At 41.3% G+C, this 23,119-nt stretch overlaps 2 protein-coding genes and 1 long non-coding RNA gene across 4 annotated transcripts in view; 1 reads left to right on the top strand and 2 right to left on the bottom strand.

The window, feature by feature from the left end:
• The window catches only part of msmp1 (microseminoprotein, prostate associated 1), a 7,873-nt gene extending 2,484 nt beyond the window's left edge, over positions 1 to 5,389 (bottom strand). The window contains exon 1 of the mRNA XM_025904158.1: positions 5,352 to 5,389. The gene's annotated coding sequence lies outside the window, so the exon portion shown is untranslated. The remainder of the gene's footprint in view (positions 1 to 5,351) is intronic.
• On the top strand, positions 3,551 to 17,308 carry pik3c3 (phosphatidylinositol 3-kinase, catalytic subunit type 3). 2 transcript variants are annotated; one of them, XM_019353485.2, is made up of 26 exons: positions 3,551 to 3,968; positions 5,454 to 5,642; positions 5,775 to 5,918; positions 6,908 to 7,037; positions 7,216 to 7,242; positions 8,728 to 8,814; positions 9,016 to 9,111; positions 9,209 to 9,280; positions 9,396 to 9,500; positions 10,314 to 10,406; positions 10,540 to 10,725; positions 11,049 to 11,179; positions 11,607 to 11,688; positions 11,796 to 11,863; positions 11,956 to 12,061; positions 12,146 to 12,262; positions 12,452 to 12,583; positions 13,904 to 14,032; positions 14,205 to 14,274; positions 14,376 to 14,440; positions 14,520 to 14,604; positions 14,698 to 14,772; positions 15,218 to 15,386; positions 15,826 to 15,916; positions 16,737 to 16,862; positions 17,016 to 17,308. In XM_019353485.2, the coding sequence occupies exons 1-26, from the start codon at positions 3,904 to 3,906 to the stop codon at positions 17,028 to 17,030; spliced, it is 2,655 nt and encodes an 884-aa protein (XP_019209030.1). In that variant the 5' UTR covers positions 3,551 to 3,903; the 3' UTR covers positions 17,031 to 17,308. The 2 variants fall into 2 exon arrangements, with proteins under 2 accessions (XP_019209030.1, XP_003447586.1); XM_003447538.5 differs by lacking the exon at positions 7,216 to 7,242 and having other exon boundaries at positions 3,552 to 3,968.
• LOC112844442 (uncharacterized) lies at positions 17,018 to 23,119 on the bottom strand. The gene is made up of 2 exons (XR_003217163.1): positions 22,901 to 23,119; positions 17,018 to 22,820 (listed from the first exon to the last, which is right to left on the bottom strand). It is a non-coding gene; the product is annotated as an uncharacterized LOC112844442 (long non-coding RNA).

Raw genomic sequence — 23,119 nt, 5'->3', positions numbered from 1 at the left:
TGTGAATAGTGTCCATATGCCACTACTGTGTGTCGTTAAATGCGGTCTTCTCTCTCCATGGTTGTTCTGCTTTTGAATGGTTCTTCCTGTTATAAGGCAGTTTTTCCTTCCCACTTTCACCAAACTGCTTGCTTCTCGGGAATTCGATGATTCCTGGGGTTTTCTCTCTCATGTGGTGAGGTGTTTACCTTCCAATCTAAAAAGCACTTTCAGGTGACTGTTTTTGTGAACTGCTACCATATAAATGAAATTTAGTACTGCAGAAAGAAATCTAAAGGTAATTAAATTAAAAGGGAAGGAATGAATTAGCAGACTTAGGTCCAACATATGTGGATGTAGAACAAGGGCTTTTGTAGATTTACCTTTCTTTTAACTTGATCTAAACACTTACATGGGATTTTGGATGATAACATATTTCCAGCTCTATGAAGGAAGTATGTTTGGGGAGTGTTTAAAAATCAAAAGACTCCGAGAGACCAGGAGTTTCATGAGCCCAAAGTATAATTCCAACTTCAGTATCAATAAATGATTGACACTGAAAGCTAAGTGAGAAATACGTACACGTTTCCTTTGGGGGATTCTTTATTGGGTTTAGTTGATATTTTGAGAGAATTAATTAACAGTTTGTGGAAAGTGGTGGGACAGTGGGAGACTGGCCATCCTAACTGTATCATAGCAAAAACCTTTATTACAGCTGCTTATAATTTCTAATTATTTGTCATTTAAACCTAAATTCTGTGTTGCAGAGTTTATTAAAAGAGTGTGTGTTAATCTAGATGTTGGCAGTTCTCACTTTTTCCTGATTGCTTCCTTAGCAGGATGTGGTGCAACATAGGGAACAGAGCTCAGTCTCCTTGATTAAGAACCCCCAAAGATAAAGTTTGTTTTTTAAACTGCTCCTCTTATCACAGTATGGTCACTGGAAACATGTCTTCATATTCATAATGTCTGTAATGCAGATAGGTGTATTTCTTTGTTGCCCGGTTCTTTTGCAGTTTTTCATGGATTGTTCATCCAAGGAAAATGGCGTTAAGTCAAAAGTTAAATATGTCATCTGAGCTTGTGTTGCAGTGTGGTATCAATCCACGCGCCAACAAAACATTAGCTCATCTTCTTCCACTTGTTTACTATCTGCAGGCTGAGGTCGAGATCATAGGAAAAATCCTCTCATGCCTCTCACAGGAGCCCCCGGGGCCCTGTAACGTGGCGCTTTACGTGTCTTCTCTCTATAGTTCAAGAGTGTTGATAGGTCTCCCTGATCGGCCAAGGGTGCTTCTTCTTTCACTCAGTCCGACTCACAGTTGCCTCTGTCGGGCAGCACAGAAGACTGACGGCACGTTAAGGTGTCAGTCAGGCTACGTAAAGGCCTGATTGAGGTCAGTATTTAGATACAGATGTTTTTCCATAGTTCAGCCTGGGTGGCGGAGACCTCCTCAGAGCCTATGGGGTCCCATATGCTGACAAAGAGTTCATGCCCTGATCTGACAACTATGTTGTCGTCAGTGTTGATGAAAAGGGAGGACCTCTGAAAACAAAAGATTTTCCTGTCACACACCTCTCGTCCTTCATGGATATGCACTTAATTGGGTACAAGTGTTTTTTAATTAGGGAGGAAAAGTTCACAGAGCATGAAATCCTTGTCTTGAGCATCTTCAGTGTTTCATAAGAGGATTGTTTGTATTGATTGAATAGAAAACAGCAACAGTGTCTTTTTTTCTAATTTTTAAACTAAGATTTACACTAAATACTTAAAATGTGAGTGAATATCAGATTGGAAATATACACAAAAATGGCCAAAATAGATGGGAATAAAGTAGTAGCCCTTCATCAGCAGCTTTCAGATGAAAACTGTAATCTATCAGGTAAACACAAAGGTGCTGGTTCGCCTGCACATTACACCCACAGGAGCTGCTCAGGCACAGAAGAGGAAGGGGTTTTGGAGCTCTGCAGTTATTGAGTTAGCAATGTTGAAGACTTTTACCCACTATGCACCTCAGCACTCAGTCACCCGCTCTGTAATGTTCACATCATGGTTCAGTTACTGTGGTTTCCTGAACACTTCCACTTCTGCTTATGATATGTTTTGTGTGCAGCATTTTTATATTTGGTGGTGTGCTCTTAAGTTAGAGTGCATTTGATACCCTCAGCGAGACTTGTTAAAAAAAAAAGCTTTGAAACCAGCTTATCTTGTATGTTACGCTTAAATTGATTTGCAGCTTCACTGTTGATTTTTTAAAACTGTATTTTGTTTTTCTTTAAAGTTTTGCTTTTATTTAAAAAAAAATTGCAATTATATATCTGCTGTTTTGCCTTTCTTTCTGTGCAATATGTAACATTTCTGTATATATGTTGCCAAAACCATTTGCGTGTCCACCTTCAGACGCATATGAACTTCATTGGCATCCGTTTTGTAATCCACTGGGTTTAATATAGTGTCAGTCAAATCTTTGTAGCTATATCACCTTCAAGTCTTCTGGGAAGGCTTTCCACAAGGTTTAGGAGTGTTTATTGGAATTTTTTGATCATTCTTCCAGAAGCACATTTGTGAGGTCAGACACCGATGTTGGACGAGAAGGCCTGGCTCACAGTCTCTGCTCTAATTCATCCCAAAGGTGTTCTGTTGGGTTGAGGTATGGACTCTATGCAGGCCAGTCAAGTTCATCCACACCAAACTCGCTCATCCATGTCTTTATGGACCTTGCTTTGTGCACTGGTGTGCAGTCATACTGGAACACGAAGGGGACATCCCCAAACTGTTCACACAAAGTTGGGAGCGTGAAATTGAACAAAATTTCAACGGCCAAACCCAGACTCGTCTTTCAGATTGCCATCCGGCGAAGCATGATTAGTTACTCCAGAGAGCACATTTTCAATGCTCTAGAGTCCAGTGGTGGCGTGCTTTACACCACTTTGCATTGCGCTTGGTGATGTAAGGCTTTGATGCAGCTGCTCAGCCATGGAAACCCATTCATGAAGCTCTCTATGGACTGTTCCTGAGTTAATCTGAAGGCCACATGAAGTTTGGAGGTCTGTAAGACTGATTCTGCAGAAAGCTGTTGATCTTTGCGCACTGTGTGCCTCACCATCCGCTGACCCCACTCTGATTTTACATGGTCTACCACTTCGTGTTTGGAGTGTGTGTTTTTCCCAGTGGTTTTCACTTTGTTATAATACCACTAATAGTTGACTATGGATTATTTAGTAGTGAGGCAATTTCCTGATTGCTCTTGTTGTATAGGTGGCATCCTGTCACGGTACCATGCTGGAATTCAGCATTCCTTTGAGCGACCCATTCTTTCACAAATGTCTGTAAAAGCAGTCTGCAAGCCTAGTAGCTTGATTTTATACACCTATGGCCATGGAAGTGGTTAGAACACCTGTATTCAGTGAATTGGATGAGTGAGTGAATATTTTCCCCAATGTATTTTTGTTGTTGTATTAATGTAGTTCGTGTGCACTGCTCCTTTAACATAAACGTTCCGCCTCTTTTTTCACTTCCTTCTTTTCCGCATCAGACTCGGTTAATCAACCCCACGATTTGACGATCCCCCGTTCAGTCGTCTCAGTCACTATATCGCGATTCGACTGCTCTCGCCTGACTGTAGGTTTCGGTTACTGCTGTGTTGTGTAGGTAGCTAACAAAAACACCAAATCATGCCCGGCGAGACAGCCGTTAGAATTATGTCTTTATCGTGAATGTAGGCAGTTAACATCTTTTTAAACTCGTGTGCGGACCTACAGCGTCTCCAGCCGTGTGGCGGGACCTTTAGCTGAGCTCTGCGGGGTGCTGATCCGAGGCCTGGTCGCAAACACAACCGCTCGCAAAGTCTCCTATAACCGTCCGGGATTTCATGTTGAAGTCATCCGGTCTCTGGTTGGAATTCAGAGTTTCCCCGTCGGAAGATGGACACTGATAAATTCAACTATGTTTACAGCTGTGATATGGACATCAATGTTCAACTTAAGATGTGAGTTTTTCCACTGAGTGAGTCTCTTTGGGTCAAAGCGGCGTAAACCCCTGTATCTTGTGACCTCATGCGACGCTTTCCTTTGTGTGTGTGCACGCGCTGTGTCTCGTTAACACGTTTTTCTGACTTTGAAGTTTGTCCAACACATTGTTTGTCGCTCACACTTAAACCAAACAGTGAAACAGGAGACAGCAGACTGCCATCACAAGCCCCAGAGTTATGTGAACGCGTTCATCACAGCAAACTGAAACGATTTGCTGTTCTTCACTTACTTATCTGTGCTTTATGTGCAAATTTAAGATTTTTGTGCATTTGCAGTACTTTTAGGTTATATGAGAGCGTAATTACATTACACTTGTACCTACAGAAAACGAAGAGACAAGCCTTCTTCTGTTCATCAAAGACTCAGTCCACATGTATTAGAAACACTGGTTCTGCTTTACGTCGTTCTGATGAATTACAGTGTTGTATTGTGTTTATTGTCCTTTTTGTGGTGGGAGGAGAGACAGAAGCACTGTTAGGCCAGTCGGTTGCTTAATGTTACCATCATGACTCAGGTAGCGTATGCCCCCCTGAGCTAAACTCTTATTATGGGAGCTCAGTGTGTCCTATATTTAAATCCTGTGTGCAGCTCATGAGTTTCATTATTGCATTATGATTGTCTTATTATTAAATAGCTCCACACTTTGGTCAGATTTTCACTGGGGTTTTCTGTCTCCAAATGGGGTTACTACACCTGTAAGATGAATAGATCATTTATTGTGTATCCCATACAAGGGGGTTTATTGTGTAGCAGCAGCAGGATAATGAATAAAAATAGTACAGTTGACTGTACTACTAGTAAGACTGAGATAATGCAAGATTATTGCAGTACATTCATAAATAATATTCACCTTGTGAGTCTAAGAAACAGCTGCAATAAGCTATAATGCAGAAATATGTGTGTGGACTTTTATACCTGACAGGTAAGAGTTATTGTAGAGTTTTATAGAACAGTAGGAGTGTGTGTTACCTTATTTAACAGGAGTCTGTGTATCTTCCTGTCATTTCTGGCCATTTGTTTAAACAGAAATGTACTTTGAGCGTGTTATAAATCATGGCCGTGGTATATTCCCTTTTATTGAAGGCCAGAAACCTCTTTGCTGGTGGGGGAGCTCGTGCTGCAGTATTGAAATTCTCAGTAACAGGAAATATCTTTTTTTTTTTTTCTTTCATGGTATCTTGACTAAATACAGTATTTGTGCTCCATACTTGGAGTTTTCTTTACACAAAGAGCAAAAAAGGTGAGTTAAATAAAAGTTTACAGCATTGTTGGGGGATATTTTGACTTGGCAGGTGTTGAAAATCTGTTTTGTAGGAAACACAAAAGAAATATTGACTTACTTGTGAGAAGAGAAGCTAGACAAGTTGGAGCACTCTTGATAACATCAGCAAACGATCAGACTGCAGCTCCACACTCTGACCTTTTCTTCTCCCCTCTTTCAGAGGCAGTTTAGAAGGAAAGCGAGAGCAGAAGAGCTACAAAGCGCTACTCGAAGACCCGATGCTGCGCTTCTCTGGGCTCTACCAGGAGAACTGTTCGGACCTCTATGTCACCTGTCAGGTGTTTGCTGAAGGAAAGCCTCTGGCCCTTCCTGTTCGCACCTCGTACAAAGCATTCAGCACACGCTGGAAGTAAGAACCATGCTGGTTTTTGGTGTTATTATAATATGATATAATGCACATGTCCTGTAGTAAAATGGCCATCAGTTACTCATTTCTACATGCGCATTTTATTTTCTCTGTTTTTCCTGTTTTCCCGTGCAGCTGGAACGAGTGGCTGCGGTTGCCAGTCAAGTACCCCGACCTTCCCCAAAGTGCTCAGGTTGCTCTCACAGTGTGGGACATTTATGGGCCCGGCAGAGCCGTTCCTGTCGGTGGAACCACTGTGACCCTGTTTGGCAAATATGGGTGAGTGTGTCCTTGCTCTGTTACTTTTGGCAGTGATTTCCAGGTGATGTGTCAAGGCATGTTGGCGAGAGAAAAGTCTAAGTTTGCCCTGCAATTTTTAAAATGACATTTCCCCATTATTACAACACACAGAGAGGTCCACATGTTTTTATAATATTTTTGTAATTTTAGCAATGTACTCCCCCTGCAGTGAATTTTAAATCAAACAGGGTAAGATGTGATTGAAGTGCAGACTTTCAGCTTTTATTTTGAGGCCACGTAGGATTTTGAAATCGATAGGTGACGTGCATCTACCAAAAATCTCAAATCACTTTGAATGTCAGTGACATCAACCTCAAGTTCAAGGTCAAGTTTTCTGAAAGTCTTGTGAATGTGATACTTCAATTAGGATTTTTAATTTGATACCATAGGTGCAGGTCAAGGTCAGAATTTTCAAATTCATACTTTAGGTACGTCTACTAGCAGGCTGAGGGGTAGCACAGGCGGTCGTCAGCCACTGTCAAAGTCTACAATCAAGAGACGCCTTCATGAATCTAAATATAGAGTTTAGAACGAGGTGCAAACCACTGGTTACGCAAGAAGGTCAGATTACACTTTACCAGAAAACGTTTAAGAGAGCCGACACAGTTCTGAGAAAAAAAGTCCTTTGACTGATGAAGTGAAGATTAACTTGTAACAGGATGATAGAAGAGAAAAGTATGGAGAAGGAAAGAAAGAGGAGAAACATCAATGGAAGCAAAATCTAGTGTCATGCTAGGCCCATATATTGCACTTTTGGGCCACCAAAAGCTCAGTCTGAAAAGAAGAAGTGATAACATGGCAGGTGACAGTGAATCTACGTTGTGTAGTTGTGAATGCAGGTGAACCTTGATATTTTGCCTTGTCCTTTGGTCTGCTGTGGTCTCCAAAAGCTGCCGTACTGAAATCTAAAGGTCTGAATATATAGTAGTGTGCGTGAGTTTAAATCCCCTCCTCCCGTCCTGCTCTAGCATGTTCCGTCAAGGGATGCATGACCTGAAGGTTTGGCCAGGCGTGGAAGGGGATGGAGGAGAGCCCACAACCACACCGGGACGCACCAGCAGCAGCCTGGCAGAGGACCAGATGGGCAGGCTCGCCAAGGTATAGTATTGTATAAATGTGTGTGGATAGGAAAGAGGAGGGTGATGATGAGGATAAGTGACTAAAGGACTCAAAGGAAAGGGTTAGGCAATGAAGTAGGGTCAAAGGTGAACAGAAAACGCTGGATAAAAAGAAACCATCCAATGCAAAGCACTGTCTAAACCATCATCTGTTCCAGGGCCCTGACCTGGAGGTACTCAGTGATGTGAGTACCACTGCAGGAGTTAGTGTTGGCAATGCAGATTATGTGTGTGTACTGTATATGTATGAACAAGGCCATGGCCAAAATGTATCTGCAAATAGATTTCCATTTGTATAATACAGTATGAAAATGATGGTTACCACATCAGGACAATTCAAACTGTGGCAGGGACATTAAGTACTCACCTCCTCCTCGTGTCAGACCTCTGTTCACTTTGCACTGTTCTATGTGGGAAACCTGCAAACAGCATAAATCTGTTCAGTGTGTTTACAAATACATTTTGATCCAGGTTTTGGTGTGAACACTTTTTTGTCTGTGAAGATGTATGGCTGCGTTCTTGAAAGCATTACACACATCAGTTTTCTGCTTGTTATGGAGGATTAAACCTGCCAAAATTAAGAAATGAATGACTTAAGATCAGAAAATTAATAAATACTTAATTCAAATATCGTTCAAATGTGAATGTTGTTTAATAAACATTTAAATAAATGCTTAGGCAAAATAATAAATATATAAAATAATATAATAGTCAAGTATGTCAGTATTTTGGAGTCCTGTGAAAACCTTTTTGACATAACTGTATTGGAGAGTCACCATACCGGACTGGAGACTAACCTTTCTATCGTGAGCCAACTACACACTTCAATTGACAATAATAAAGCCTATTTATGTGCATAATGAAGTATAAAGAAATGCCAAAATAAAAGAAATACATATGGGAAACAAATTAAGGACATATAATACCTAAATAATATAAATCAGTACTTTTAAAAAAAATAAATTAGAAAATTATGTGAAAGTAAATAAACAAGTAAATTGTTACATAGGTAAGAAATAGGGAATAGAGTACATATTGATTTGTTTATCAGCTCTTAATTTTACTCTATTTTTGATTTTGGCACTTTCAGTCCTCCATATGTCACATGTTGGTGTGTTTTCATGTGTGTGCATGGATTTCATATTTATGTGGACACACGATTATGTTCATTGACTCGTTGTAGCTTTATGGGATACTTAGAAGAGGTTATCAGGGAGTACATTTTATTTCAACGTTAGCTGATTTTATTTTTAAATTTTGTTTCCTAAAACAACCACACTGATTCCCCATGTTTTGTTTTTTGTATTATTCATCATAAATGCAGCTGGCTTAAGTATATTAGAGGTTGTGTTCAGGCTGCTACCAGTTCATATGTTGTTTAAAAGAGTGAGTATTTATTCTACGCAGCTGAGTTGTGGGCTTCCTGTTCGTGGCCAAGTGTGTGCTTACATTCCCAACACCCACACTCACTAACTGATGAGTGGACTGGCTGCTGAGTGTGCGGAGATGCTGGATTGGCCGCTGGCACTGTGCATGATCGGTCAGGCTGTTTGCACACCAGCCACCATGCTGTGATCAGTTCAACAGAACGGCCGTTTCTGTATTTTTCTCTTGATTTTGCTAAAATTATGTGCTCATTTCTCTGCCGTCCTTCCCATCTCTGCATCCAGCTGACAAAGGCTCATCGGCAGGGCCACATGGTGAAGGTGGACTGGCTGGACCGGCTGACCTTCAGAGAGATTGAGATGATCAATGAGGTGAGTTTGTTAAGCTCGATTCTGGTTGCACAGGCAGACTCTGCAGTTGAGTCGAGAAAGCATCAATAAATGTACAAAGTGGTGATGGATGGATATGAAGGCTTATTTTGGAGGAATGGAATCATTTGCAAGGCAAAACTGTATTTGCGGTTCAATTTACGCTTATTTGCGTTTTTCAAATTGAAACTTGTCTTTCTGCAGAGTGAAAAACGCAGCTCCAACTTTATGTACCTCATGGTGGAGTTTCCTCGTGTCAAGTCAAATGACAAGGAGTACAGCATCGTCTATTATGAAAAGGTAATTTCCTGATTATTAGTGGCAGCACGCAGCAGGTAGATATCACGTGTTGGAACGGTGTCGGCTGATTGGTCTGTTCTCCTTTGTTGCCATTAAGGATGGAGATGATGCATCACCAGTTCTTACCAGCTGCGACATTGTCAAAGTTCCCGACCCACAGATGGGGATGGTGAGAGAAAGATTTCAGGATGTTGAAGAAATATAAATGTTGTGTGCCAGTTTGCTCATACATCTTGTATTTCATTCACGTGCTGTAATTTTGGCTTTTTTTCCCTTCTTCATAGGAGAACCTGGTAGAGAGCAAGCATCACAAACTGGCTCGTAGCCTTCGCAGTGGGCCCTCAGATCATGACCTGAAGCCTAATGCTGCCACACGTGACCAGCTCAATGTGAGTAGCTAGCAGCTATGACGCTGTGTAAAACATAAATAAAAATAAGATGCAATGATTTGTAAATTGCACAAACCCATAGTTTATTTACTATAGAACAAAGAAAACATTAAATCTTTAAATAATGTCAATATGTCGTAAAATGTTAAATGTTTCAGTAATACATGAAAAATATCAGATCGTTTTTATGTCAGACATGTGATTGGGTATAAAAAAAGCATCTTGGAGAGGTTTTCTCAGGAGTAAAGACGGGCAGAGGTTCACCAATCTGCAGCATTTCAGAATAAGCTCAAGTTCAATTGTGAAGACTTTAAGTATCTTATCATTTACAGCACATGATATCAAAAGATTCAGAGTATATGGAGAAATCTCTGTGTGCAAGGGACAAAAATCAGTATTGTATGCCTGTGATCTTATAGCCTTAAAGGAAAAAACACGATTCTGTCATGGAAACCAATGCATGGGCTCATGAACACTTCTATAAATCACTGTCTGTGAACACAGTTCTCTGTCAGCATCCACAAATGCAGGATAAAGCTCTATCATGAGAAAAAGAAGCCATATGTGAACACGATCCAGAAACGCTGTCATCCTCTTTGGGCCAAAACCCAACATTTAAAATGTACTGAGGCAAACTGGAAACTGTTCTGTGTTATGTTTATAGACTGTTGCTAAAAGAAGACGGATGCTTTTGAGTGTAGATATCACAAAAGATCAGTGAAAAAAAAAAAAAATTCAAGAATCGTTAGAACAATTATGTTTCTATAATAACTTTGCTTGCTTTAATCTAAAATTGTTTGTTTGCATGAACAGATCATCGTTAGCTACCCTCCAACCAAGCAGCTGAGCTCTGAAGAGCAGGACCTGGTGTGGAAGTTCAGATACTACCTCACCACACAGGAAAAGGTGTGCCGCTGGTGTCTTCCCTGTTACGACCAAGTGTACATTACTATGTGTAACTTCAAACTATTCCTCCCCCAGTGACTGCTGCTGCTACGTCTGTATACATGTTCATTGATTCCTCCTCCTTTGACTGCAGGCCCTGACAAAGTTCCTCAAATGTGTGAACTGGGATCTGCCCCAGGAGGCCAAGCAGGCTCTGGAGCTGCTGGGAAAGTGGAAGCCCATGGATGTGGAGGACTCCCTGGAGCTGCTGTCCTCCCATTTCACCAACCCCACAGTGAGACGCTATGCGGTGGCTCGGCTGCAGCAGGCTGATGATGAGGTAGGAGGACCGGTCGTGTGTGGGTGGAAAAACCTTTAAAAGACTTGAATACAAATATGTTTTTCCATTTTATTCTGTCTTTCAATTACTTGAACAAATAACACAGTCAGACTTCATGTGTTGTATGAAACTTTCCAACACGATCAGCTCCACTTCCTCTGTAATGGCAGAGCAATGCAACCAGAAGTATAAAAGCCACCAACAACACCTATCACTACACCATAGGCTCGACGGGGAATGCAGGACTCTAAATCAAGCTTAACCAGCAGCATTAAATCAATTATTTTGAAATCATAATGATAATTCCTGTCTCTCCTCTCTAGGACCTGCTGATGTACCTGCTTCAGCTGGTGCAGGCGCTCAAGTATGAGAACTTCAGTGATATTCAGGGTGGTTTAGATCCAGGCAGCAAGAGAGATAGCCAGGGACTTTCAGATGACGCTGCATTGGACAGGTCAGTACTTTAAAGCCACTCTGGTTAATAAATGAGTCAACACCGCTGGTCGCATTAGATTCTCTTCTGGCTCTGAAATTGAAAATGTCTAAAAGTAGCTTTGAGATGACTCAAGTATGTGTGGTTTTTTTCACTTTCTGGGTCTAAATTTACCCCCAAATGTTCCCCAGCTGAGAGAGCATCAGCCGATCTGCAGGATCTGATTATTTCTCTTTCAGAAACCGCGATGAACTCATTGAATGTTATGATTTTACTGGCAGATCTGCAGCTGGATGCAGACAGCTGCGGATCTGCCACAATGCTGACTTACACGTAGAATGAAATAAGAATGAACAATGCACACATTTTAAAAAGAATATCTTCAGCTGTCAGTAACATATACACGATCCTTTTAAGTAGATGTGTAAAACTGCCACATGCTTTGCAGTTCCCAAATTCTTTCTGGCACATCTGGATCATCCACTACCCCACAGAAGGGAAAGGAAGGAGCTGACAGTGAGAATCTAGAGGTGAGCAAATAGAAATCCCCATAAAGGACCTGTGGACAGTGTGTTGCTCTGTTATGTTGTCCCATCAGTTGTTTGTAACACAGCATTGTGTCCTCGCATCTTTGCAGCAAGACCTTTGCACGTTCCTGATCTCTCGTGCTTGCAAGAACTCTACGCTTGCCAACTATTTGTACTGGTGAGTCCTCTTTACAGTGCTTTTTGTTTTCTGCCTGGACAAAAAGAAGTTAGTCTTAAAAATTTGTGTATAAATCCACGTTTCTTCCTCAGGTATGTGATTGTGGAGTGTGAAGATCAGGACACGCAGCAGAGAGATCCAAAGACCCACGAAATGTACCTGAACGTCATGAGGAGGTTCAGTCAGGCTTTGCTTAAGGTCAGATTTTTAACTTACTTTGGGAAAGTTATATCATGTCACGTGTCTCCAATGCTGTGTGCTCACACTTTGTCTTTTCTCCAGGGTGATAAGACCGTGAGGGTGATGCGGTCGCTCTTGGCCGCCCAGCAGACGTTTGTAGACAGACTGGTGCAGCTGATGAAGGCTGTCCAACGGGAGAGCGGAAACCGCAAGAAGAAGGTAGCAAAAATATTCAAACCGGCTTCAGAACGTGGTTTATTTATGAGAAATGTTTCCTGTTTTAATACGCGGTTTTAAGCACTCCTTATTCACACATACAAACACTTAATTGACTTCGGTGTGTGCCCCTGGTGACACTGATCCTGCTTAATTGTGTAAATGTCAGCAAACCTTCATGTGTGTCTGCAGACAGAGCGACTTCAGGCCCTGCTGGCTGACAACGAGAAGGTGAACCTGTCAGAGATCGAGGCGATTCCGCTTCCTCTGGAGCCTCAAATCAGGATCAAAGGCATCATCCCAGAGACAGCCACACTCTTCAAGGTACAGAAGCCTTTACCTCATCTTGTCGCCGATTAAAAGGCATTTCTTTTGTCGAGGCATGGCACTCTCTCATTTCGCCTTAACTTTACATTATGTAGCTGGAAGCCTCATTTCGGTACAGAAAATCAGATATAAGTGTAAAGTAGGATATCTCAAATTTAATAATTCAAAGTCAAAAAAAAAAAGACTTCTTCTTCTTTTAGCTGCTCCCTTAAGGGGTGTCCACAGTGGCAGATCCGCTGTATCTCTAGCATCCTTCTCTATCACATCAACTCTTTCCATGTCCTTGTCTTGCTTCTCTAGCTTTGTCTCCAAACTACTCAGCCTGAGCTGTCCCTCTGAGCTGTCCTGTCTTTCTGTCAGTGCCACCATCTCCAAACCATACATCACAGCAGGTCTCACCACCACCCAGTTAACCTCTTTCACTCTTGCTACTGTCTCATTTTCACCTCTCTCATGTGCTGTTCGTTACTTTAAATAGTTATTTTAAAAGAAATGTCTTACTAAATGTAGTTAAAACAAACACATTTATCAGATTAAAGTAGCTCAGCTCAACAAAGTGCTCCGTGTTGTGAGACTGGGGGTGTAGCTCAGGACGTCATCTACTAATCTGAAGGCTGGTTGTTTGAACCCCGGCTGCTCCAGTCTGCATGCTGAAGTATCCTTGGGCCAGATGCTAACCCCAAGTTGATCTCTGTGTTCATCAGAGTGTGAGTGTTAGAAAGAAAACAGTGCTTGTATGTATGTGTGTGAACGGGAGGGAGAATAGAAAAGCTCGATATAAGAATCAGTCCATTTACCATTTAAATAAACTGCTAACATGAGAGAATAAATGGTGATTTGTGGCACTGTAAATTCACTGATCAGGCAGGTGGAGTAGCTCAGCAGCTGCTCAGCTACAGCCTTCAGACAGTTTGTAAATGTAACCGCGGGTGTGGTCATTACTCATCAAAAGTGCAAATTTGCTCACTTCATCGTTCATTTCCTCCATAGCATCAGATCTCACACACAGAGCCTCTGCAGGCACTTAAGAGGAAAACTGAGTGTCTTTTCTCTTACTAACAGTGTGTTTGATGCACATTAGAAAAACAGGGGTGCTTTCATGTTTAATTTCACTATCAGGTACTGATTTACTTGGACTTGATGTGCACCCCTGACTACTGTGTTATATCCCTTCAGTCGTCAGTGGTGCTGTTAGAAAGGCGGAGGCTTGAATGTCCGCCTTTGATTTCAGTGCAGTTTGCTTCGGTGCAGATTGTCCTGATTCCGAGCAGTATCTATGCAAAATAAAAGGCTTTTCTCTGCGCGTTTGTGTGTCAGAGTGCTCTGATGCCCGCCAAACTGATCTTCAAGGCTGAGGACGGAGCCACATATCCAGTCATCTTCAAACACGGAGACGACCTGAGACAAGATCAGCTCATCCTGCAGATCATCTCGCTCATGGACAAAGTAAGAAGTGCTTGTTAACAGACGGGAATGCCCCCGGGAAGTTGAAGATGATGTTTTTTGTTTTAAAAAGAAAATATTTTAGCTCATCACCGACTGGAGACAAAGTCCAAGATTATCTTCATAAGTCAGGGGTCTGTGTCAGTGTGTATCATCAATTTTTTCTGTCTTACAGCTGTTAAGAAAAGAGAATTTGGACCTGAAGCTGACACCCTATAAAGTTCTGGCCACAAGCACCAAGCACGGTAAGAAGAATGAAGTAACTCAGCAGCAGCGTTTTAAGCTGTTAATATTTCAAAGTATTAAAGATGTTCAGCCTAATGCAGAAAACGTGTTGCGTGCTTAGGTTTTATGCAGTTTGTCCAGTCGGTTCCTGTCGCTGAAGTTCTGGCTACTGAAGGCAACATCCAGGTGAGCAGAGTTTGTCAGAGACACGGCGTGTCAGGGCGCTGCTTCGATTTAAGTGCTCATTTTAATCCTGTGTTGACAGAGCTTCTTCAGGAAGCACGCGCCAAGTGAAAAAGGGCCGTACGGCATCAGCTCGGAGGTGATGGATACCTATGTCAAGAGCTGCGGTGAGACGCTCGTAACAGATCGGTGCTCATTTAGTTGGTGTGCTGGAGGAGCCGATTGAATATCTGATTAATGTGCCTCTCGTTATCTCCCAGCTGGTTACTGTGTCATCACGTACATCCTGGGAGTGGGAGACAGACACCTGGACAACCTGCTGCTGACAAAGACCGGTGAGGCAAACACGCTCATATTCAGAGACACTGACTAACATCAAGCCTGTGTGTCATGTCTAATGTGGCTTTAGGTAGCTGTGTGACTTCCATATGTTTACAGGTTTTATTTGTTAGATTATTATCCAGTGGCACTGTGTCAAAGCTTAAAAAGACTGGACGTAAAGGACAATCTTGCAAGCGCCCCAGTTTTTGTTTTTCTTTCTTAGAAATCAGGGTTTCTGTCAACGGCAAAAAAAGTATTTTTTCTGGATTGGTAGGGCTAAGTTGACATTTGAAGTTAATATCTCAAATTTATGACTTGAAAATTCAAGTTGTTTTCTCAGAAATTTGAGTTAAGACACTTCCCTAGTTCCACGCAGGATTTCACGATCTCAGAAATTAAAACCTCCTACTTTCTAAGTTTTTTTTTTATTATCATCTTTTCACCTATTTCACCATCCAGGGAAACTCTTCCACATCGACTTCGGCTACATCCTTGGCCGAGACCCCAAACCGCTGCCTCCGCCCATGAAGCTGAGCAAAGAGATGGTGGAGGGTATGGGAGGCATGCAGAGCGAGCAGTACCAGGAGTTCAGGAAGCAGTGCTACACCGCCTTTCTTCATCTTAGGAGGTACATGCAAACACATAAAAGCAAAACGGTGATTCTGAGCCAAGCAAACTGTGAATATGGACAGTAACAACACAAACATACCAACATGGTTTTAAGTGAGTTTATTTAATCAGTGGATTAAAGGGATATTAAACAGGACCAATACATCATCAGACTGGTTTTAACTTTTAATAAGCAAAAAAAGCTTGAAAAGTCTTTAAATTTGTCTGAGAAAGACGTTTAATGACGATGATCATTGCTGCGACTGAAAAAACACATTTATGTGAAGTTTATCAAATATTGTCTTTGATGGATCATCCTTGGTTATGTTTTACTGTTACTTGCACACTTAAAGCATGAAAAGCTACTTTCAAGTAAAACTGCAAACATGTAATACAAGCTTTTAATGGACACCACTGTAGCTAATGTGCAATATGCTCCTCGTCTTTCACTTCCTCAGGTACTCCAACCTGATCCTGAATCTGTTCTCTCTCATGGTGGATGCCAATATTCCTGACATCGCTCTTGAGCCTGACAAAACGGTTAAGAAGGTAAGGTGGTTGGTAGCTTTAGCTCTTTACCCTTTGAAAGCCTGCTAGGAGTCACCCTTAAAGCTCTTTTCAGGGCTGAGGTCATTAAGGGTAAAGGGGAGATCAGATCGGATGTCTTTGTAGCCTCCCTACAGAAAGTCTTTTGTTTTCCTCAGGGAGATTAAGAGGAAACTTGCTGTCATGAAACAAATCATGCTTTATTTATAATTAATATTGTTCAGTAAAGTTTAAGTGAATTTGAGACAAACTGAGTCAAAGAGCTGTTACTGCACTGCCATGAACCTGTGATTTAGATTGCAGCGTGATCCTGTGGAGCATCCCATTATTGGGTAACCAAGAAATGTCTGGTTAACCATTCAAGTTCACATTACTTAAACCTTTGGGACCCAAGTATCACACAGGACGCACTGAGTCATTTTGTAATGATGGTTTTAAAATGATAAAATAACTATCTTCGTTCAGGAACCTCCTGAAGTTTCTCTCTAGCTCAAAATGGTTGGAGAGTTAAAGTAATGTGAAGAGCACCTGGTAAAATCCAGGTGGAGGTGAATGCTTTGTGCTACAGTGATATAATATGAATATACCAGTAAAGCTAGTCTTCTGTTCTCTGCATTTGAATTTTGTCTCTACTACAAACGGAGTTAAGGTCTTTTAAAGCGCACTTGTAAAATGGTCCTGTGGTCATTCAATTCAATTCAGTTTTATTTCTATAACACCAAATCACCACAACAGTTGCCTCAAGGCGCTTTACATTGTAAAGACCCTAAAATAATACAATGATGAATAAAGGGTTAATGAGTGGATATTCATGTGACTCCAGGTGCAGGATAAGTTCAGACTGGACCTGTCGGACGAGGAGGCGGTTCACTACATGCAGAGTCTGATTGATGAGAGCGTCGGAGCTTTGTTCGCTGCTGTGGTCGAGCAGATACACAAATTTGCACAGGTAGGTGTAAATAATTCGAAACACAGAAGCTAAATAGCTGATAGCATAAGTTTACCTTTCTTCCAATACCTCCACCAAGATGAGCCCCACCTTTTCTGTTGTTCAGCGTTCAAACTGCTGACTTTAAGCTCACTTTGTTCTTTCTGTCTTCAGTATTGGCGCAGATGAACAGAAGAGCGAGGCTGAACTGGACCGAACTTGAGCAGCAGGATCAAACGGCTCCGGGCCGACCGACGCCGTCTGCGTGGGTGCACGTGTGAGTGGGAGAAGATGAAAGGAACCCAGTGACACTGTTAAAAAGGCCAAGATTGCACTGCCAACCTTTACTGCAAGACGAGGACGCTGACGTCTTTTATTTGCTTATGTATATATCGTGTATATTAAATCCTGAACGAATGATTGAAATCTAATGTATGGCCAAATAAAAGACTCTTGTTACAACTAAACGTGAGCACTGTTCTGTATATATATTTTTTTTTTTAATCGTTTGAGTCCAAAAAGAGTGCTGACATGCAGTGTTTTTGACATGCAGCATGTTTCTTAATTGAGCATTGCTGCCCATCTGCAGACGGCCATACTGTCGACGCTGGGGGTGGAAACAAGTCGAACCCCAAGAGGGCCGATGAGTCACTGAACGAGTGACTAAGTATTTCCTGCCAGGCACAGAGACATGAAACATAAGCCAGCGTGTATGATTCAAGCAGAAGATATACATTTATTAGTATCCATTTCTGATAAGTTTGTTATTTGTTTCATAAGTGTGTAACAACAAGTTGAAATATGTTAAATTATCCAGAGTGTTTGTTCTGTTAGTTATCAAGTTCAGCCTTACTCTAAATGTACAGTTAAGAAAATAATTATTTGACCACCTGCTCGATTTGTAAGTTTGCTCATTTACAAAGAAATGAACAGTCTCAAACTTTTATGGTAGTTTTTATTAAAATCTGTAACTATTAATTCGGTCTCTTAAATGTTAATATGAGAATAAAAGGTGAATATTAGTGTCATTTATCAGCAAGGTGATGTGTACACTTTAATACTTAAACTAAACTGAACCAATGTTTTCTGAGTCTGTAAGCACATCTGGGTTTTTTTGGTTTGTTTTGGTTTTTCCTGACATTATGCAACTTTTGGACTGCAGCTGTTGAATGGCTCTCAAAAAACAGTCCAAATACATCAGGTTCAACCACAAACTGGCAGTTTTCATTCGCCATGCAGATTGCTCTGTACCCAAGAACGGTGACCACAAACAGAATCGTTCTTTTGACCTGGAAGATTTACACATTGGCTCAAGAAGATGCTCTTTTCTATGAAACAAATCTATCTAAACCAAATATCCTGATCAGATGACAGAGAATAAATAAAGAGGCCTTCCTGGAAATTCTGGATCTACCTCCCCTCAACTAAGGTCAGGTCCTCTGTCCCTCCAATATGATTCAAATCTTCACTGAAAACAAACCTCTTGTCTAATTCAGTATTAGCTGAAGTTTTGACCTACAGGTTTTACTTCACAATGGTTAATCATCCAACAGTATCTTTATTATATTAAAGAGGAAACCTATTTGCCCCTTTTACTGATTTCTGAGTTCATGATTCAACAATATGAGAGAGACTGGGCAAAAATGACATCCATGGGAGAGTTCAAGGAGAAAACTACTGCTGACCTAAAATAAATTTAACTTTTTGAAAGGTTGGAGTCCCATTTGAGCAGACATAAACTAACACAGCATTTCATACCAGCAGTCAAACATGGTGGTGGTAGTGTGATGGTCTGGGGCTGCTTTGCTGTAATTGTTGGAACTATGAGTTCTGCTTTCTACTAACAATCCTGAAGGAGAGTATCTGACCATCAGTTCATGCCCTGTAGCTCAAGAGCACTCAGGTTATAGAGCAGGACAATGATCAGAAACACAACAAGGACTCCAATTCCAAGATGGCTAAACAAACAAAATGAAGGTTTTGGAGTGGGCTAGTCAAAGTCCAGACTTAAATCCAATTAAAATATTCTGGCATGACCTTTAAAAGGACCTTAAAAAGGTCGCTCATGCTGGGAAAGTCTCCAATGGGACGACTATTGTGCAAAGAAGAGTGGCTAAAATATCTCCACAGTGATGTGAGAGACTCACTGCCAGTAATCACAAATGCCTGATTGCAGTTCTTAGTGGGAAGGGTGGCAAAACCAGTTATTAGGTTTAGGAGGCAATTTGTTTTTCACATAATACCAGGTAGGAATTACTCTTCATTTCACTCATGAAGAGATTCGCTACACTGTAATCAGTGTTTTAGTACCAGTGCTATTTTTATCAAACCCTTTTGTAGCTGAGCTGCATTCAAGGGTTAGAAATCACAAAGATGTTATTTTTTTCCTCACATTGTTTGTTGCTTTATACAATGAAGTAATTACTTTGTAAATTAGGAGTCTCTCAAGGACCAGCACACACAAGACCATCCAAACCAGAGAAACATAGAAACCTCACTGCTGTGAAATGGTCAAGAGGTGCTCTAAACATTATTGTGTAAAGTTGTGTTAAACTACATGTAGATTAGGTATTAGCCATGAGATTAAACAGCCATCACTTTCAACAGAACTAACAAAGCCTCAACTGAAAAACGTGATTACCTTTAAGATAACGAAAGTTTTTGTTACAAGGATAAGTTATCAGTTTGTAAACAAGTGTTATAGGTAAACTCCATATCATTATCAGGAAGCAGAGAGCTGTCACAGACTGGAGGTTGATAAAAATACCCCTTCCAAGAAAACTTCTTGCCTTCTTGAATAATACAAATGGCAGATAATGCGCTGTAGTTATTAAAAAAGCCAAACCAAAGGCTTCTATGTGTAGCTTTGGTAACCCCCCAGGTCTCTGTGGACTCTGGAAAAGTTAGATGGGGAAACAAACAATATTGGATGGCCAAACCCGCAGGACTTCCCAATGTTGCGGAAAGAATGCAACACCAGCAAAACAGAAGGCAAAAAAGTGAGATGTCAAGATGTTTCTTGTCTTCATGCAGGATGAGGTGCGAGTCACGGGTTAGAGGCAGCAAAGCTCTGATGGGGCAACTGTGAGTCAGAAACATTTTACAGCAATGAATGACAGAAAAATAACACACTATGTTATCGGCAGAGCTGCCGGCAGTATGTGGGGGGTCTAAAGTTTTCCTAGCTCTTGTTTATGAAGCTATGGTTTGGACTGGAATTCAGCACAAAAAGCAGGGGGGACAAGAACCATTCTCCGAGTAAGTTGATGTTTACACACGCACACAAAACGGCTTCTTTTGGACCTCCCAGATAAACAATTTTTGCTTGACTGATAAATTTCACTCACCATTCAGTTCTCTGACCCTGTTCCTGCAACACTGACTCATATCTGACAGGAATCTGCTTGTAGGTTTCAGATTAGGAGCCACATTTCTATTACTTCATAGCTGACAACAAAACACAATCATAATGTGAGCAGTAAACCGGTGGCCTCTGTTTATCGGTCTCTCTGCAATGTGATGCCTAATCTGAGAAGGAAAGTTCAGAGGTCCGAGTTAAGCACAGGCGGCACCCAAACAAACCTAAGGGAGCCATTATCCACGTCAAAGACGCTCCTTGGGGGGTGTGAACTCGTGAAAACTCATTGGACAACCCTGCTACCCCTGACCAACCAACACAGCAGCCAGTCTGTTCATTAGAACCAAAATAGAAGACAAGTATTGGGTGCTGAGGACCCATTATAAGCCTCACAGTAACTCCCAATTAGGACGTAGCCTGTTTCTACAGCAGCTGGGGGTTTACAGAACTGGGTGGACTTGAACAAGCATGGCAGCCCCCCCGCCCCTTCAAAAAAATAAGAAGCAGAATTAAAAAACTAAGTAATGGCAATATGCATAAATTATTTAAAAAAATATTGGTCAAAATGATAGAAAAGGGTAATTAAAAGCAGTCTGGCTATCATATTTCAAAAGGTAATGCATCAAACATAATGGATAAACAGTTAAAATACAGTTGCTTGCATGTGAATTGTAAGATAACAAGGATAACAGCTGAAATAGCTGATAGCACAACTGTGCGTTAATGTGTTGCTACAATCTTCCCAGGAGGTCAGCCCATGTAATAATTTGTAAATATATACATCCAAAATGTGAACAAATGATAGAAATTGATCATTAAAAAGCAATATGGCTAACAGTTAGACATATTTGAGAAGAAAATGATACCACTGGATATCATGGATAGACAATTGAAACACAATAGTGCAGTGGCTAGCATTTCAGTTGCAAGCTAATAGCAGGGATAACAGTCGAAATAGCTAATAGCACAACTGGATAACTGGGTAAAAATGGTCACTGGTGAACACAACGTATCACTGTTATTTTGTACTAGAAGTAGTTGAATAAAGGTTAAAATATTAAGCTAACAGATCTTAATGGTTCAAACTGTTGTCTTTGTAGTTGCAGTACGGAGCGGTCTGCAGTCATGGGAAAAGAAAGCGTTCACAGGCTCGGTGCAGTCCTATGAAAAACTAAATACATCTTTTACTGCTTTGACAGAAATTAAGAGGGTAAGTAGCGGCCAGGTGGTGATAATCAAATGCACTTGATTACCCGATCATCAGCAAGTCTGACAGCCTCTATGCAAGCAGACGTTTTGGCAGTTACCCGATTTGTGTTTTAACGCATTGCTAAATCTTCCCAGTTTACATCCCAGCAAATTCACCTCAAGGTCAGACAGTGCAAGTCTTTGAGAAACAGCAAAAACCTGTAAGCTATATCTCAGATGCTACAGGGCTCAGTTAGCCACTTAAATTGCATGGTTCATATCAGTACAAAGAAAAAAACTGAGCATTTTTTGGTGTGTTTGGAGAGTTTGTTGGAAAAAAGGCAGCTCGGCTGAGGTTGCAAAGTTGCATCTGAACAAACCACAGAAGTTCTGGAACAATGTTCTTTGGACAGATGAGACCTAAGTGGAGATTGTGGCCATGAAGCACAGCACCACATTTGGAGAAAACCCAAACACATCATAGCCACTGTGACACACGGTGGTGGAGCGGTGATGATTTAGACTTGTTTTGCAGCCACGGGACCTGGACACCTTGGAGTCATTGTGTGAACCATGAACTCCTCTGGATACCCAAATCATGGGGTATACTTATTTTTTAAGACTCTATCCAGTCCTGTGAAAACGTTCTTTTTTAATGTGATTGTAATTAACTCAGTTCTGCAGATTTATTTTTTGCAGACAAAAAAAATCTAACCAGGTGCTCTCGACTTCAGCTAAAGATTTTGTGTATGTGTACTTACAAACTGGGGAAAAGACAATTGTTTCCTATTACAGTTCATTTTTGAACCCAGATATCTATTTAACAGTCAGTCTGTAGGTTTCAGTCCTATCACTTGGTCTTCATCAGCAGAAAAGGTTTTCTGAAACTGTTGTTTTTAAGGCTTCCATTTATCCTGTGTTTAGGGCCTTCTCATCAATGTTTGCTTAAAGGTTTAGCTTCCAAAATCTATGAAGACAACTTGTTTTCAGCTTCCAGATAATCATAATGTGTTTGTCCATACTTTGAGCAGTTTAGTCTCCTATTTCATCCCTGAGGGAGAAAGAGGCAAACTCCAGCCTTACAGAGCAACATTTACAAAGAGAAAGCTCTCAGCCTTTCAGTATCAGTCTCCAAGGGGCCCACATGTCTCTTCAGAGGAGCGAGAAACAGGTGGGATGCTGATGCCAGAGTCCAGGCCGCAACCTAGCTCCATCCCTCCGCTGTCCCAGTACACTTCATCCGATTTGGTGTCATAATTGAGACGATTGCTGGAGTGCATGATTCCCTGTTTGTGATTTAGATTCTGATTGGACACGATGCCAGAGAAGGGCTCAGTGGAAACATGGTCAGGAATAAATTCCAAATGGATCTCGCAAGGGTCGACTGTACCCAGGGACAGAGGAACCAAAGGGATCGGATCTTGAACAGACGACTTAAGGAATGAAAGAAGAAATCTTTTAAGTATTTTATAGAAACAGAGGGTGAAATAAAGTGAAACACAACAAATCATACCGGAGCCTTGGGCTGATTCTCAGTGGCTGGTGCGGCTTGTCTTGATTTTCGTAGATACATGATGAGAAGTGGGAAAAGAAGAAGGGAAGTCAGGCCGATTCCCAGACACAGCGCCGGCAGCAGCCCTGTAGGGAAGAAATGCATGCAAGTCTAACATGTCTCTGCTCAAAGGAGCATAGAACTAAACTAAATTTCAGACCCAAGATTTACAAGTTGTAT

The sequence above is a fragment of the Oreochromis niloticus genome, linkage group LG3 (assembly GCF_001858045.2).
Source record: "Oreochromis niloticus isolate F11D_XX linkage group LG3, O_niloticus_UMD_NMBU, whole genome shotgun sequence".
Lineage (NCBI taxonomy): Eukaryota > Metazoa > Chordata > Actinopteri > Cichliformes > Cichlidae > Oreochromis > Oreochromis niloticus.
This window is presented reverse-complemented; position numbering and strand designations above follow the sequence as displayed.

Bases quoted from the DNA above. Each gene is read 5' to 3' on its own strand.
- pik3c3 (XM_019353485.2), top strand. From the start codon at position 3,904: ATGGACACTGATAAATTCAACTATGTTTACAGCTGTGATATGGACATC. The intron at 7,038-7,215 runs GTATAGTATTGT...CATCTGTTCCAG, and splicing joins AGATGGGCAGGCTCGCCAAG to GGCCCTGACCTGGAGGTACT. The intron at 9,281-9,395 runs GTGAGAGAAAGA...CCTTCTTCATAG, and splicing joins CCGACCCACAGATGGGGATG to GAGAACCTGGTAGAGAGCAA.